This window comes from Stegostoma tigrinum, chromosome 1, assembly GCF_030684315.1.
Source record: "Stegostoma tigrinum isolate sSteTig4 chromosome 1, sSteTig4.hap1, whole genome shotgun sequence".
Lineage (NCBI taxonomy): Eukaryota > Metazoa > Chordata > Chondrichthyes > Orectolobiformes > Stegostomatidae > Stegostoma > Stegostoma tigrinum.
In genome coordinates, this window is record NC_081354.1 from 82,259,485 (window position 1) to 82,275,889 (window position 16,405).

Genomic DNA, 16,405 nt, shown 5'->3' on the forward strand with positions numbered 1-16,405 from the left:
TTTAGATGTGCATTTGTGATACCAATATATAGAAGACTATGGGCCAAGCGCTGCAAAATGGGATTAGAAACCCGCAGGCAAGGGAGGCGCAGTGGTAGTATGGCGCACTGACCATTACGTCGCCGAGGCCAAACGCAAACTCTCCGACACCTCCTCCTACCGCGCCCACCCCCCCGATCATGACCCCACCCCCGAGCATCAAACCATCATCTCCAATACCGTCCATGATCTCATCACCTCAGGCGACCTCCCACCCACAGCCCCCAACCTCATTGTTCCCCAACCCCGCACCGCCCGCTTCTACCTCCTTCCCAAAATCTACAAACCTGCTTCCCTGGTTGACCCATTGTCTCCACCTGCTCCTGCCCCACCGAACTCATCTCCACCTATCTGGACTCCATTTTCTCACCCTTGGTCCAGGAGCTCCCCACCTATGTCCGTGACACCACCCACGCCCTCCACCTCCTTCAGAACTTCCAATTCCCTGGCCCCCCACACCCCATTTTCACCATGGACGTCCAGTCCCTATACGCCTGTATTCCTCATGCAGATGGTCTCAAGGCCCTCCGCTTCTTCCTGTCCCGCAGACCCGACCAGTCCCCCTCCACCGACACCCAAATCCGCCTCGCCGAACTCATCCTCACCCTTAACAACTCTCTTTCACTTCCTTCCACTTCCTACAGACAAAGGGGGTGGCCATGGGTGGTACCTGCATGGGCCCAAGCTATGCCTACCTCTTTGTAGGTTACGTGGAACAGTCCCTCTTCCGCACCTACACAGGCCCTAAACCCCACCTCTGCCTCCATGACAGTGATGACTGTATCGGCGCCGCTTCTTGCGAACAGTTCATCCACTTCACCAAAACCTTCCACCCCAACCTCAAGTTCACCTGGGCCATCTCCAACACATCCCTCACCTTCCTGGACTTCTCAGTCTCCATCTCAGGCAACCAGCTAGAAACTGATGTCCATTTCAAGCCCACTGACTCCCACAGCTACCTAGAATACACCTCCTCCCACCCAGCATCCTGCAAAAATTCCATCCCCTACTCCCAATTCCTTCGCGTCCGCCGCATCTGCTCTCAGGATGAGGCATTCCACTCCCGCACATCCAGATGTCCACGTTCTTCAAGGACAGCAACTTTCTCCCCACAGTGGTCGAGAACGCTCTTGACCGTGTCTCCCGCATTTCCCGCAACACATCCCTCACACCCCGCCCCCACAACAACCGCCCTACGAGGATCCCCCTTGTCCTCACATACGACCCCACCAATCTCCGGATACAACGTATCATCCTCCGTCACTTCCGCCATCTACAATCTGACCCCACCACCCAAGACATTTTTCCATCCCCACCCTTGCCTGCCTTCCGGAGAGACCACTCGCTACGTGACTCCCTTGTCCGCTCCACACTCCCCTCCAACCACACCACACCCGGCACCTTCCCCTGCAACCGCAGGAAGTGCTACACTTGCCCCCACACCTTCTCCCTCACCCCCATCCCAAGCCCAAAGATGCCTTTCCATATTAAGCAGATATTCACCTGCACATCTGCCAATGTGGTATACTGTATCCACTGTACCCAGTGTGGCTTCCTCTACATTGGGGAAACCAAGCGGAGGCTTGGGAACCGCTTTGCAGAACACCTCCGCTCGGTTCGCAATAAACAATTGCACCTCCCAGTCGCGAACCATTTTAACTCCCCTTCCCATTCCTTAGAGAACACGCCCATCCTGGGCCTCCTGCAGTGCCGTAATGATGCCACCCGAAGGTCACAGGAACAGCAACTCATATTCCGCTTGGGAACCCTGCAGCCCAATGTATCAATGTGGACTTCACAAGCTTCAAAATCTCTCCTTCCCCCACTGCATCCCAAAACCAGCCCTGTTCGTCCCCTCCCCCCACTGCATCCCAAAACCAGCCCAGTTCGTCCCCTCCCCCCACTGCATCCCAAAACCACCCCAGCTTGTCCCCGCCTCCCTAACCTGTTCTTCCTCTCACCTACCCACTCCTCCCACCTCAAGCCGCACCTCCATCTCCTACCTACTAACCTCATCCCACCTCCTTGACTTGTCCGTCTTCCCTGGACTGACCTATCCCCTCCCTACCTCCCTACCTATACTCTCTCCACCTATCTTCTTTTCTCCATCTTCGGTCTGCCTCCCCCTCTCTCCCTATTTATTCCAGAGCCCTCACCCCATCCCCCTCTCTGATGAAGGGTCTAGGCCCGAAACGTCAGCTTTTGTGCTCCTGAGATGCTGCTTGGCCTGCTGTGTTCATCCAGCTCCAAACTTTGTTATCTTAGAGTAGTTAGGTCCTTGTTTTTGAAAGGTGGAAAATTGATGGGCTGAAAAAACTTTTGTCGTGGTTTAGACTTTATGACTCCATGACTTTGTTACAATTGTACTGGAATAGCTTGCCTGAGGGTGCAACTAGCTCAGGAGCACAAGTCTCCAGTATAATTGCAGAATATTATTAGGACCCATAACCGTGCTGTCAACTAATTTTTGAAATTGAGTCAAATTGTTTGACGACTAGTGTCTCTGATGCTGGGGTCTTTCCGAAGAAGCAGAGATGGATCATCCACATCTGGGTGAAGCTGAATGCAAATGTTTAAGTCTTATCTTTTGCACTGATGTGCTGGCCTCCCCACTTATTCAAATTGGGTATATTTGTGGAGCGTCCACCTGCTGTTAGTTGTTTTAATTGCCCTCTGACATTGATGACTGTCTGTGGCAAGACTGCAAAGCATAGATCAGATCCACTGTTTGACAATCATTCAGCCTTGTCTGTTGCGTGCTACTTCTGATGTTTGATGCACAAGTAGTCCTGTGTTGCAGCTTCATCAGACTGACACCTCATTCTGAGGTTTACCTGCTGCTAGTCCTGGGCATACCTCGTACACTGCTCACTGAGCCGGTGTTCATCTCCTGGTTTGATGGTAATAGTGCAGTAGCCCTCCTGAGCAGTGGTAGTGTCCCTAGAGACCTGGGTTCAAGTCCCACCTGCTCTGGAGGAGTGTGATAACGTCTCTGAACAGGTCGACTGGGAAAGTAGGTACAGTGAGAGTTTGCTGAGACATGAGGTTTCAGATTTTAGTTTAATGCTGCCATTGAATGGATGCCTTGTGTTACTAAATCCAGTCAAAATGTGTCCCAAGAAGGTGAGTGTTCTCAGTGCGAAGACAATATTTTGGTGATCATTGCTACTAATCACAGACTGACACATTTCTAACATTAGTGGGGATGAGATCAAGTTGATTTTTCCCTCCCTCATTGTTTGCTGCAGATCCACTCCAGCAACTTTAGGATTTGAGCAGCTAGGTCAGTAATGATGCTACTGAGTCACTGTTGGCGATGGATATTTAAGTCTCCCACTGAGTCCCATCTGCGCTCTTGTCACCCTCAAACCTTCCCCCAGGTGGTAGTCAATATGAAGGACTACTGTTTCATCAGCTGAAGCGGCAGACAGTAAGTAGTAATCAGCAAGGTGTTTCATTGTCTATGTTTGCCCTGATCCGTGTGAATTCATGTGGCCCAAAGTCAGTGTTGACCAATATCACTGAGCGCCCACCTCTGGTGGTTATGTCTTGCTAATGGAGCAAGACATACCCAGGAATGGTGATGGTGCCAGCTGTGACACTGTCCCTGATACTAGCCTGGTTTTGATTACTAATCAGTGAAGTTTCCATCACTGCACTGCTTGACTGACAGAAAAAAACTCAAGGAACTGATGAGTCTGCTCGTGCTCAGGTATGTCCTGTCTATCTCTCACTGCATCATCCATTTGGTAAATAGTCCACAGGTAATAGGATGGATTTGTGGTGTCAGAAAAAATTCTCAGTTGGATTTCATTCCTATGTCATTAGCTGAGCTCATTTTGAGAGAAAGCGGCAAGGGACCTGCTTGCCATTATTATCCGGTGGCATGTGCCTGGCCATGCCTGGGAGCAGGGGCCTGGGAAGCTGCTTCAACCAGAGCATGGAATTATCTAAAGGTGTTGAGTCTCACTGCTGGCTGGGTAGCCATTCACTTGGGAAGGTCCACAGAACCATACGCCAGTCAGAGGGGTGGTGAAGCCACAAGTGGACTCTCCCCTGGAGTCAGCATCCTGTAAGTAGATGCCCTGCCTGGCGAAATATGCCAGCTCAGCAGTCAGTGGTGTGCAGTTCTTTTGGTCAGCAGCACTGCTGAGAGGCTGTGGTTGCAGCAGGACTAATACACAGGAGTACCAGGAACAAAGAGCAAACCAAACTGCAGGTTACTAAGGTGAGGGGTGCAGCGCTTTTATTTTGGGGGCCGGGGGGTGATGGGAAGTCAGGTTCAGGTTGGGAACTGGTGGTTCACATCAGGCTCCAAATGCCTTTGATCCTCTCCAGAAGTGAGGAGCCATCCACACTGTTTTGGTATCTGCGTGCAGACCATTTGGTGGCACACCCAGATGGAACTTGGTTATTCTCCATGTCAGTCAGATGTGGCCCTTACATGGTCTTCAATTGGCCATTCAGGGACCTCAATTAGCAGAAGCTGGAAGTTATCATGGGTGGTCTTGCCGAGAACTTAATTCTGGCTGAGGTGGCTGGGTGATGGGGTTCAGTACCCATCAGTGAACTAATTCTATGTCTTTCCCACCTCCAACTTCACAAACAAGAGCAGAAGATTCTGACCCAGAAGTGTGAAACCTCCATAAAAATAATACACAATATTGACCCTGTACTTAGCTTCTCAAAGTTATGTTACAGTTAGTTTTCCTTTGCAATCTTTCTATGAGTTGATATAAAAAATTTCAGGATAAAGCTGCTCAATCTACTTTCAGGGCCCAACAGCATACGTACTGACGTACGAACAGAGCCAGTATGTGATCTGGAACTCCACCACAGGACAGTACTATGGACAGTTTGATGCGTTCTGTCCATTGCAGAGTGTCAGCTGCTTGGTTAATGCTGATAATGTAAGTCTCAATTAAACACTCCTTGAAATGATAGTGAAATCAAGCAAAGTAATCGAGATTTGAGGCCTACCTCATCTGAGTCGTGAAAGTGATTAAATTAAAACCAGCTTCTGATGATGAAGCTCGGTGTTTACTTTGATGAATTGGTTTCTACGTCGAGATTTCTGATTTTAATTGAAGAAATGTTATGTAAACATTAGATTCTTAACGTGTATTTTTGGAAAGTGTGATTAATCAACTTGTGTTTTATATCGTTGCTATTTTCCTGCATTAATGTAACATAGAAAAAAGTTCCATTACATTATTTTTCCTTGGGCTAAGCTCTGTAGGATTTATTTCCTAGGTTTGGTTCAATATACAGAAATATGAAACTGTCATGCGCATACATTTTGACACCAGCAAATCCAACTTCTGGAAGCCATTTTTTTCACGAAGCTTTCCTTTTCCCGGCTTATCAAGTGTGCAGGTACAGTGGTACAAGCAAAGATTCTTCTTATAAGAAGGTCATAATATGAATAAAACATTTTCAAAAATGTTAGTAAGGCTACAAATATTTGTCAGAAAAGTACAGTGGTGTTCTTTATTGCACGGTAAATAAATTGACACACATGTGCATGCTATAACAATGTGGGCATCAGGTCGGCAGAGACAATCACCTAAAGTCAGAATGCAACCCAGCTACAAATGGCTGACTATTCGAAGAGTTGTTATGGCATATTTCTGTTGCCTTGGATTAAAATGTAAATAGCTACAAAATAAAGAGTCAATGAAGCAAGAACAAATTCATTCAGTAGGGAAGGTATCGTGCAGGCTAATTAATCAACAATGGAAAATATTCAAATAATTTAGATAAATTTGGACAGGGTACAAATAAATATTCTGCTGGGAAACACTGTTAACAGACGTTAGTGTGGATGCATGTGAGGTAATATGTTTTGAAAGATAAACAGAAGTGGGAAATATTTGACATTGGATAAGTTAGTGTCTCTGGAGATGAGGTTGTCAAATTAATACTATATGTACTCATGTAAACATTGAATTTTTTCGAACAGATTTTTAGGCCAAAAGTGATAGGGTCGACTTGTATAAAGATGAAGACTTTTGAGGGCCCAACTGAAATCCAGAAAAGAGCATCGTAATGGAATAAAGATTGACTCATAAATGAGTAGATAGCAGTTCTCTGTGCTCAAATGCTGACAGTCAAATATAAAATGATCAGCAGTTTTTTCAGCATCGTAAATGGAGGATGAAAATAAGCAAAGAACAAAGATTTCCAAAGGAATGTTTGACCACAGTTAGGGGGTGAGGTATAGTTTTGGGCATCACATTAGAAAAAAGATATTACACCTTTAGCACTCCTGTGGAGTTTATACAGTACAGATCAACTAGGATAATGGGAGCAAGGAGAAATTCTGTTTACAAGGATAAACTTCATACACAGGGAAATTTTCACTGATTGGCAAAAGAGGAGACTCAAGTTTATTTTTATAAACTGTAAATGGCTTTGTAAGAAAGAATAGGAAAGAAGATAATGGTTACATCAGGTGAAGAGAGGAACTAAAAATGAAACTGAGATGGTGGGGCGAGGGGTGATGTTAATTGCAGCTTTTGAGCTTTACCACAGCAAGTAATTGATTATCATTGCTATCTTTTGAAGAAAAATGTTTCAAAAGATTGAAACAGAGGAAGATGCATGGTTATCAAAGGTAGTTTGGGAGTGAACTTAGTTTTAGGTTCCTTTAACAAAGCACTGGCAGAAACATGGTGGGTTGGACGGTCTCCTTTCCGTGATGTAAACATTAATGTCTTGACGGTTTCCTTATATGTTTGGCAAACATCTATGAGATAAAGCATCTTTGTAGCTAATACCATAAATTAATTTACTTAGTTGTACCTTTGATAATGCACAGTATTCTCTGTTTAGTATGAGATTCCTTGACACTGTGCTCTATATGTTCATGTGTTTTTACTGCTTTTTTTTAGCCAGAAGAGCTAGTTTATCGCCGTACTGACAAGGCTGCTGCAGTAGAACTTCAGGACAAGTAATGCTGATTAATTCTCAACTGAAATTTTGTTTTATTATCTTTGGTTGTGGGTGCCCTACGTAAGGGTTTTCTGGATTCCCTTAACAAATTAACCATTATATGTCATTTCATGCCATGACATGGTATCAAAATTAATTGATGCTTTTCATATTTAAATGGAAAATTACACTGCAGTGCCCCCTATTATTGTTTGCTGTTGGTCACTCGTGTTGCCATAGAGTCATACAGCATGGAAACAGATCCTTCAGGCCAATCCATCCGCAGCAACCAGACACCCCAATCTGACATAATCCCACTTGCCAGCATTTGGCCAATATCCCTCTAAACCCTTCCTATTCATATTCCCATCCAGATGCCTTTTAAATGTTGTAATTCTGCTTGCCTCCACCATTTCCGCTGGCAGCTCATTCCATACATGCATCACTTCTCACCTTGAACCTATGCTGTCTAGTTTTGGAGTGCCCCACCCTGCAGTTTTACTGATCTACCTTTTAAACTGGTTTCCCCATTCACATTACCTGGCTTTGCCTTCATACCCTCATTGTCACTCTTACTTAGTTTTAAAAATAGCCATAGAATCGCAGTTCTCCACTTCAAACTGAAAATGAAATTCCATCATGTTTTGAACACTGTCACCCAGAAACTTCTTGACTTTGAGGTTGTTACTTAACAGTAGCTCATTGCACATTGCCAAGCCTAGGATAGCCTGCTTCCTGGCTGGTTCATTTAGACACTGTATGAACACATTTTCTGAGCTACCCCTACCAATCTTATTCACTCAATCTGTGTGTAAATTAAAGCCACTCAGGATGATTTCTTGCATGCTTCATTTATTTCTTCCTGTGTGTTCTGTCCTGCAGTGTGTAGCTGTAAACTACTCCCATGAGTAACCTCTTAAATTAACTATTTTCTCATTCTACCTAAACTGATTCTGTAACTTGAATTTATAAATTAAGGTAATCTTTCAGCACTTGACTATTACAAACAGACTGACCCTACCACCTTTTCCAATATGTGAAATACCTTCCACATTTAGGACCCGGCCTTGGCCACCTTTCAACCATGATGTCTCTGTAGTACCTATCAGATAATACAAATGTATCTCCACCTGCGCGTACAATTCATCTACCTTTTGACTAATGCAGGGCCTTAAGCTCTTTTTTAACCAATTTTACAATTTCTGGTATTATCTGCTGTTCCAGTGTTAGGTTTCCATGTTCTGTCCCTTTCTGTCACACTCTGGTAATCATGACTCAAATGGACACCATGTTTTTAATTGTTGTGACCTTTTACTTCACTTTATCACCCCCTCACTTGATCCCTTCTCCACTATTTAGTGTAAAACCCTTGTTTACTATCCCAGTTGTACAATTTGCCTGGTCTCAGTACAGTTCAGGTATAAGTCCTCCAAACAATATAGCTCCCATGCTAGTGCCAGTGCCCCATGATCTGAAACACGTTTCTCCCACACCAATTTTAAGGCACACATTCATTTCTCTTAACTTACATCACTTTTTTGTAGCTCATGTAATAATCCAGAATTATTAGTTTTCAGGTTCTGCTTTTTAATTTATCCCCGAGCTGTTCATACTCTCTCAGCAGAACGTTTATCTTTATCCTACCTAAGTCATTAGTCCCCCCATGGATCACATCATCTGTATCCTTCCCCTCCCACCGTAAAATCCTAGCACTGGCCAGAAAGCACAGCCTTGGCAGAGAACTGTATCAGTCCTCCTAATACACTGTCCCCCTGTGATTACTACACTTCTATTCATGCCCTCTGCGTTATTAACTTTCTGTACCAAGAAGCAGTAGTCATTTAACTCATCCACCCTACAGCCCACATTGTATTGGAAGAAGTTGAGAAATCAGATCAATATTATCATACATGCACAAAGGCTGAGGCTCCTGCCATTCTGCCTTGTGAGTGCCCTCACCTCTCTCACTTATAGACATACCCTGCTGTCCCTGTCCATTGACCAAATCAGGAGACCCTATCCTAAGACGTGTCACCAGTACCTGGAATGAAATGTCCACGTGCCCACTCCTCCTCTTCATATCTGTTAGGATAGTGGGTAAGTGTGGTCCCTTGCATGGCATACTGTGCCCCCCAAGGTATTGTGATATACAAACTGAACTGTTGACAATGACACTTACTTAAACAGGATGGATCAAATCTTGTAAAGCCTGAGACCAGTGGTCACATTGTCAGCCAGTTGCAGGGTCATCTGTGCCCTGTTTTGAAGTTACAGGCCAATTTGGAGAAGATGTCTTATTTACGTAACCACTTCTTCGGTGAAGCACGGTTGCCAGACGCGCTGCTTCTGGTTGTGGCGGAGGTAGGAGGAGAAACCCTGAAGAACCTACCTGGGAAAGGTCTCAACTGAGAATCCTCCTCCTCCCCACTGAGCTCCATCTCCCACTAATCGGAGTATGCAATTATGGGCCTTCCGACTGTAGCCAGTCTCAGGCCTTTCAAAAGCAGAAACTTCTTCCAACATTTGGCAACACCTCTTTCTGATATAAACCTCTGTAAAGCCCTACAGCAAAAGACTGCTGCAAGCAGATGGTAAAAGTACCTCATCTAGAAATGAATGATGTTGCATGACTTTAAGCATCACTCACGGGAGTCCCTGTTGACTATATTTCAGAGAGAGTATCAAGTTCCAAAATAGATCAGACATCAAGTTAGAGTCTGTAACCGACTGAGCTCACAATGTGACCTTGCTGCACTCTTCCAGTGTTGCAGAACTAAAGAAACCCATTAAACTGTTATCCATTGTACACAGTCTGTCCTCTCAAAGGATTAAGGTACTTTAATAAGAATTTTTTACATGACATTATCTGTTGTGTCATCCCATGCAGGATTGAAAAGATCTTGAAAGAGAAGATTATGGAATGGAGACCAAGATATCCAACTCGATGGAACAGATACTGTACCTCTACCCTTCGTCAGTTCCTGCCTAAACTGGAGCTCAGCCGTGGTGGGGAGGTCGGAGATGACCATTGCGCAGAACTGCAGAATCTACTTGGAGACTACAGGGTAATGACCAATTCCAAACCCAACAACAGTGCAGAAAGTTGGAATAGGGATCAAACTTTGCTATGCTAGAATTTTACTGATTTGTGCAGTTATTTAAAACCCAAACACAATACCTGTTCATAAGACTGAATTTCTACTTTTCATCCAATTATTATTTATTCTAATTCATTTGCAAGTGCAACGGTGATCTCCCACAACTGTCCTCATTATTTCTCTGCACTTCAGATCTGTATTTTCCTCTTTGTTATTTCTAGGCCTCCCTCCGATTTTCAACTCAATGAGATGTGAGCATCATGGCTGGGGTGTAGAATACATGAGGTGACTGCTTGTTTCCTTTGTCATTTGTGCTAAACACATACACAGTTTCTATTCCTAAAATAACTTAGACCTGTTGTCCCTCACAACTCAAGCCCTGTGACTTTTTTTACCATAACCACCTAACATTTACTAACTCAACTGTCTGGCATCACCCACAGTCCTGACCATTGGACCCGAAACTGCAGTGATTCACAACAAGGAACACAGTCCTGCATATCAGACATTTTAGTATGTTTATACATTCAATTGATTTTTCACTATCTCCTACACAAGGGTAGTCATAGACAGGGAACAACCACATCCTTTGAAGCAATGAATAAATTGAAGCAGATTTTTCACAATGCTTAGAACACAAGGTATAGGATTAGGTATAAATCATGGAGCCCTTGAGCCTGCTCCAACATTAATTACAATCAAAGTTGATCCAACTCACTCCACATTCCTACCTTATCCCCTTAACTTTTGAGTCACTGAGAGAGAGAAATCCTGTCCATCCCAGCCTTGGATATATCAATTGGAGCAGCCACAGTGCTCTATGGGGAAAGAATTTCGAAGATTCACCACCATCTGCGTGAAGAAATTTCTCTTCACCTCTTAAATGATGGATCATTATTCAGCGTGTGCTCTCATGCTCTTGTTTACAGCAGCCAGAGGAAGCAGCTTCCATTTTCCATTTTGAAGAAGGGTTTCTGGACCCAAAACATTAATTCTTCTTTCTCTCGGTAGTTGCTGCCAGACATGCAGACTTTTCCAAGAAATTCCTGTGTTTGGGTCTGATTTCTAACGTCCACAGGTCTTTGGTTTTTTTTGTTCCATGCCTTTGCTGTCAAACCAATTTAGAATCACCTTTGCTGCAATTGGAGCAGCACAGTGGCTCTGTGGTTAGCAGTGCTGTCTCACAGCACCAGGAACCCAGGTTTGATTCCACCCTTGGGTGACTGTCTGTCTGGAGTTTGCACAATCTCCCCGTGTCTGCGTAGGTTTTCTCCAGATATTCCAGTTTCCTCCCACAGTCCAAAGATGTGCAGGTTAAGTGGGTTGGCCATGCTATATTGCCCGTGGTGTCCAGGGATCTGTCGACTCAGTGGGTTATAAGGGGATTGGACTGGGTGGGATGCGCTGAGGGTCGATATGGACCTGTTGGGCCGAAGGGTCTGTTTCCGCAATGTAGGAATTCTATGATCAATGATCAATTTGGTCTTTTCTAACAGCACAGTCTCCCAGTGTGTGAAATTACCATAACTGTCTGAAATAGAACAGGAGCTGTAAATTTCATGATGTTGATTCACTTGCTTTATTTTGAAGTCTTTAAACAAAATGGTAATCTTAATGCATATTTTTTTTCATCCCATTTGTTATTTCATTCTTTCACTTCATGGATCTCTCAAAGCTCGCCTCAATTTGTGATCATGTAACCACCACAGTCATTTTAGTCCCATGTTTCTTTTTTAAAGAAACGTTCTAGTCCATGAAACGTCTCAGGTATAACAACCAGATGAGAATGTTAAAATTCTGTGATCCACATTCACTACGATTATAAACTCTGGATGTGAGTTTGCTCGAAGAGCTGGAAGGTTAGTTTTCAGACGTTTCGTCACCATTCTAGGTAGCATCATCAGTGAGCCTCCGACGAAGCGCCGGTGTTATGTCCACTTTCTATTTATCTGGTTAGGTTTCCTTGGGTTGGTGATGTCATTTCCTGCATTGGTGATGTCATTTCCTGTTCTTTTTCTCAGAGGATGGTAGATTGGCTCCAAATCAATGTGTTTGTTGATGGAGTTCTGGTTGGAATGCCATGCTTCTAGGAATTCTCGTGCGTGTCTCTGTTTGGCTTGTCCTAGGATGGATCTGTTATCCCAATCAAAGTGGTGTCCTTCCTCATCTGTATGTAAGGATACTAGTGATAGTGGATCATGTCTTTTTGTGGCTAGTTGATGTTGATGTATCCTGGTGGCTAGCTTTCTGCCTGTTTGTCCAATGTAGTGTACATTGGACAAACAGGCAGAAAGCTAGCCACCAGGATACATCAACATCAACTAGCCACAAAATGACATGACCCACTATCACTAGTATCCTTACATACAGATGAGGAAGGACACCACTTTGATTGGGATAACAGATCCATCCTAGGACAAGCCAAACAGAGACAGGCACAAGAATTCCTAGAAGCATGGCATTCCAACCAGAACTCCATCAACAAACACATTGATTTGGAGCCAATCTACCATCCTCTGAGAAAAAGAACAGGAAATGACATCACCAACCCAAGGAAACCTAACCAGATAAATAGAAAGCGGGATATAACACCAGCGCTTCGTCGGAGGCTCACTGATGATGTTACCTAGAATGGTGACGAAACGTCTGAAAACTAACCTTCCAGCTCAGCGAGCAAGCTCACATCCAGAACCTCAACCTGAGCTACAAATATTCTCAAAACTCACTACTATTATAAACTCTCAGATAAATGTATTACTTTTTTTTCTGTAGAACAATGTTGACTTTGTCTGATCACAGCTTGGTTTTCTAACTACATTGGCAAGATTGTTAAAACTTCATTAATAATAGATTCTGGCATTTTCTTGATGTCTTTCAAGCTAACTGGCACGTAGTTCTGTGTTTTCTCTCCTTCCTTTTTGAATATTACAGTTACATTTGTTAACCACCAATTTACACAGATCATTCTAGAACCCAGTTAATTTTGGAAAATTGTAACTAATGCAACTGGTCTCTCTGCAGCTACTTCTTTTAGAACATTAGGCTTGTGAGCCTTGGGATTCCTTGGCTGTTAGTCCCATAGGTTCCTTCAGAACGTTTCTCTGCTGATATTAAGTTTGAATTCCTAACCTATTTTGGAAAATATGAATTAAAATGTTGAAATGTTATCAAAAAGCCTTGTTCATATTGGGAATTCGCTATATGATCCATACTGATTTAGTATACATGTGCATTATTTCACTATGGAGGATAACTTGAATGAATTGACCAATGTTATTTAAATAACCTTTGCTCTGGTCTTAACATTAAATACTCCACAGCTCAATTCAATGAAAAAAGCCCCCTTTTTACCTCCTGTTACATTATTAGACAGACAACATTAACAGTTCACAAACAGAAAATCTCGGAGAGATTCGAATTTGGCAGCATTTGTGGAGAAACAAAATTAATGTTTTAAGTTTGAAATGACTTCTTCAGACCTGCTTCAGAATTTGGCTTTTGAACTGTTAAGAATTCACCATTTAGTTTAGGTTATTTTAAAATAGATGCTTAGTATTAGAGAGGTCTTGCCTCATTTATTTGATGTCCTGTTTATTGAATGCTCTTATAGTTTGAGGCTGTTGTCGCTCAAAGAAAAAAGTTGACCTTCATTCACCTTACATTACATTTTTCTCCACAGATTTCGGGGTTTCCTATTAATATGGCTTTCTCTGAATTGAGTCCCATTATTGAAGCTGTACATAGCACTGGCGTCCATAACACAGTGATTCCTCAGGTGGAGTTCGCTTTGGCTGTGTATGTTCATCCGTATCCTAACAACATTCTGTCTGTTTGGATTTATGTGGCATCTTTGGTGCGCAGCAGATAGCAAAAACAAATTTGTATTCCTTGCCATTCTTGATTTCCGCAGAAAAACAATCATTGTTGATATCCTGTGAACTTGACAGGATGTTGTGTCTCTTTTGCACTAAATATCAAATACATCAGTAGTTTAATTTGTTTTCAGCATAACACAGATTAAAGTTAATGCCAAATGAAAATAATCTAAGACCAACTTTTTTTAAGCTTTGATTTTTGAAAAATCCTATCAATATCTTTTATTAAAAAGAACAATGTGTGACATTGTGGTAGCAGGTGATGCCTGAAACAAGTTAACTTAAGTTCCTTTCAAAGTTATTGGCTTCTTTTATTCTCCAAAAGAGAAATATGCCTCAATTACAAGAATGGTTCCTCATAACAGTAGTAAAATAACAAAGTAACACAGTGAGATACAACAATATACATACATTAGGCTCAAAGTTATCACATAAAACTAATATACACAGACCTATTACAATACTTAAGTTATAAAGTAAACTTTTTTCAAACGTAGCTGCTTCTTTTACAAAACGCTTTTTACTTCAACCTACTTACATATTTGTTTGCTTGAATTTATTTTAGCCTGGGCCATAAAAGAAGCTTTAAAATAAATACCCATGATTCTACTTTTGACCTGGGCCATATAGCTACTCTTGCTCACAGCAAGTTTTACATCTATCTGTAATTAAGCAATATAATTTAATTCCTCATTTGCTTAGCTAGGCCATAATAATAAAAAATAAGTTAATCCTACAGTGTTTTATGCTATTTCATTCTATTCACATTGTGTTATTTGAGTGAAAACCATGTGGAAACTCTAAGGTCCATGTTTAATCAATTTATTTATCCCAGTAAATACTGTTTTAATATATTAGGTGTGATTGTAGTTTTTAAGGCAAGATTTTTCACTCAAGAACAATAATTGAAAAATGATTTTATTTGTATGCTGAGAACCACAGAAGTGGCATTTTACATTTGCGATAATATTTTACAATTGTATTAACATATTTGTTATTCAAATAACTTTTAAGAATGATGGAATTGGTGACAGTCCGTTCTTCCAGGGATTGTCTAAGACATATGGGATTCAACTGTTGCCTAAAAATGAGTTTAATTTTACAAGTATTTATTTACATTGAATTGCAACAAAGAATATATAACATTTTTAATAGTGGAAAACACCAGCAGAGATTGTGATATGAATTACAGCTCATAAACACATATTCAGTCCGTGTTATTATTCTGTATGAGTAGTGGCCATACATGTGTCTAGTCTGTTCCTTGCTTAAAAAAAACAAAAGTTGAAACTTTTTGTCAACCACTCATCAGAACTAGAATGGAAGAAACAGACATGGAAAATTGTCAAGCCATTTTATACACATTATATATTTTATATAATTCTCAATCTCTTTCATTCAGGCCTTTTTCTTGGATCCTAGATCTGATGAGTGCATGGTGAAAAGCTTCAATGCTTAGTCTTCTTTTAGGAATGTTTAAATTCTGTGTTGCTAAGCATTTACCTACAGTATTCCCATATCAGTTTTTGTCTCTTCCTTTCAATCTAACCAATTCTTAAATATTGAAATTGACTCTGCTTTAGTCATTAACTCTGGTAATACAGTTCATAGGCTTACGCCATTTATATATAAATCAAAACCAACTGCTATTGGCCCCTAAATAACTTGCATTATATTTAGTTGGCTTTGTTCTACTTGTGCTAAATCTCTAGAACTAGTGTTTCTATATATCTATTACCATCTCTAATTTTAAATGCCTCTATCAAATCATCCCAATAACTCTTGTTGAATGAAAAATCTTAAATTTGTTTTAAGTCTTATGTTTCTACAAAGCATCTAATTTGCGTTGTATGCGTCCCATGTTGTGCAACCAAATATGGCACACACTGCTCCAGCAAGATAAATCGGTAAAATTTTGTCTGTAGTCAATTTACATTTTACATCTCTTGTATAAAAGACGGTATGCCATTTTTGTAAGCCCTAATCCATTTGTGATTCTATTCTGAGGGTTTGTGAATGTTTTATATCACGGACTTTATTTTGTACATTTTTTATCCATATTTGTATTTTTACAGACAAATCCATTTGCTGGATATTGAAATATTAAATTATGCATTGTTAAATTTATGGATATGTAACTTTTTGAGAAAATAGAGTCCCTTTGCAGCTTACATTTTCACCTTCATTTTATGCTATGTCAATAGACTGTGCACAAGGGCATATCAGAAGCAACACCAGGTACTACTAAAAATGAAGCGTCAGCTTCATGAAACTACAATACAGGACTGATTGGTAACCAGCATAAGCAGCATGCCATAAACGGACTAAGTAATTCCACAATCAATGGATCGGATCTAAGCTCCAGTCATGAATGCTAGTGGACAATTTAACAACTCACTGGAGGAGGGGGCTCCACAAATATCCCCATTTCTAGTGGCCTCCTCCAGTGGTCCCCTGCAT

The 16,405-nt window shown here is 41.8% G+C and overlaps 1 protein-coding gene across 2 annotated transcripts in view; it reads left to right on the plus strand.

The window, feature by feature from the left end:
• Positions 1-15,994, plus strand: part of cc2d2a (coiled-coil and C2 domain containing 2A) — a 190,756-nt gene extending 174,762 nt beyond the window's left edge. For both annotated transcript variants that reach the window (XM_059646681.1, XM_059646684.1), the window contains 5 exons: positions 4,815-4,949; positions 5,293-5,415; positions 6,933-6,991; positions 9,860-10,037; positions 13,750-15,994. In XM_059646681.1, the coding sequence (XP_059502664.1) occupies positions 4,815-4,949; positions 5,293-5,415; positions 6,933-6,991; positions 9,860-10,037; positions 13,750-13,938 (684 nt within the window). In that variant the 3' untranslated portion in view covers positions 13,939-15,994. The remainder of the gene's footprint in view (positions 1-4,814; positions 4,950-5,292; positions 5,416-6,932; positions 6,992-9,859; positions 10,038-13,749) is intronic.
• The last annotated feature ends 411 nt before the right edge of the window (positions 15,995-16,405 follow it).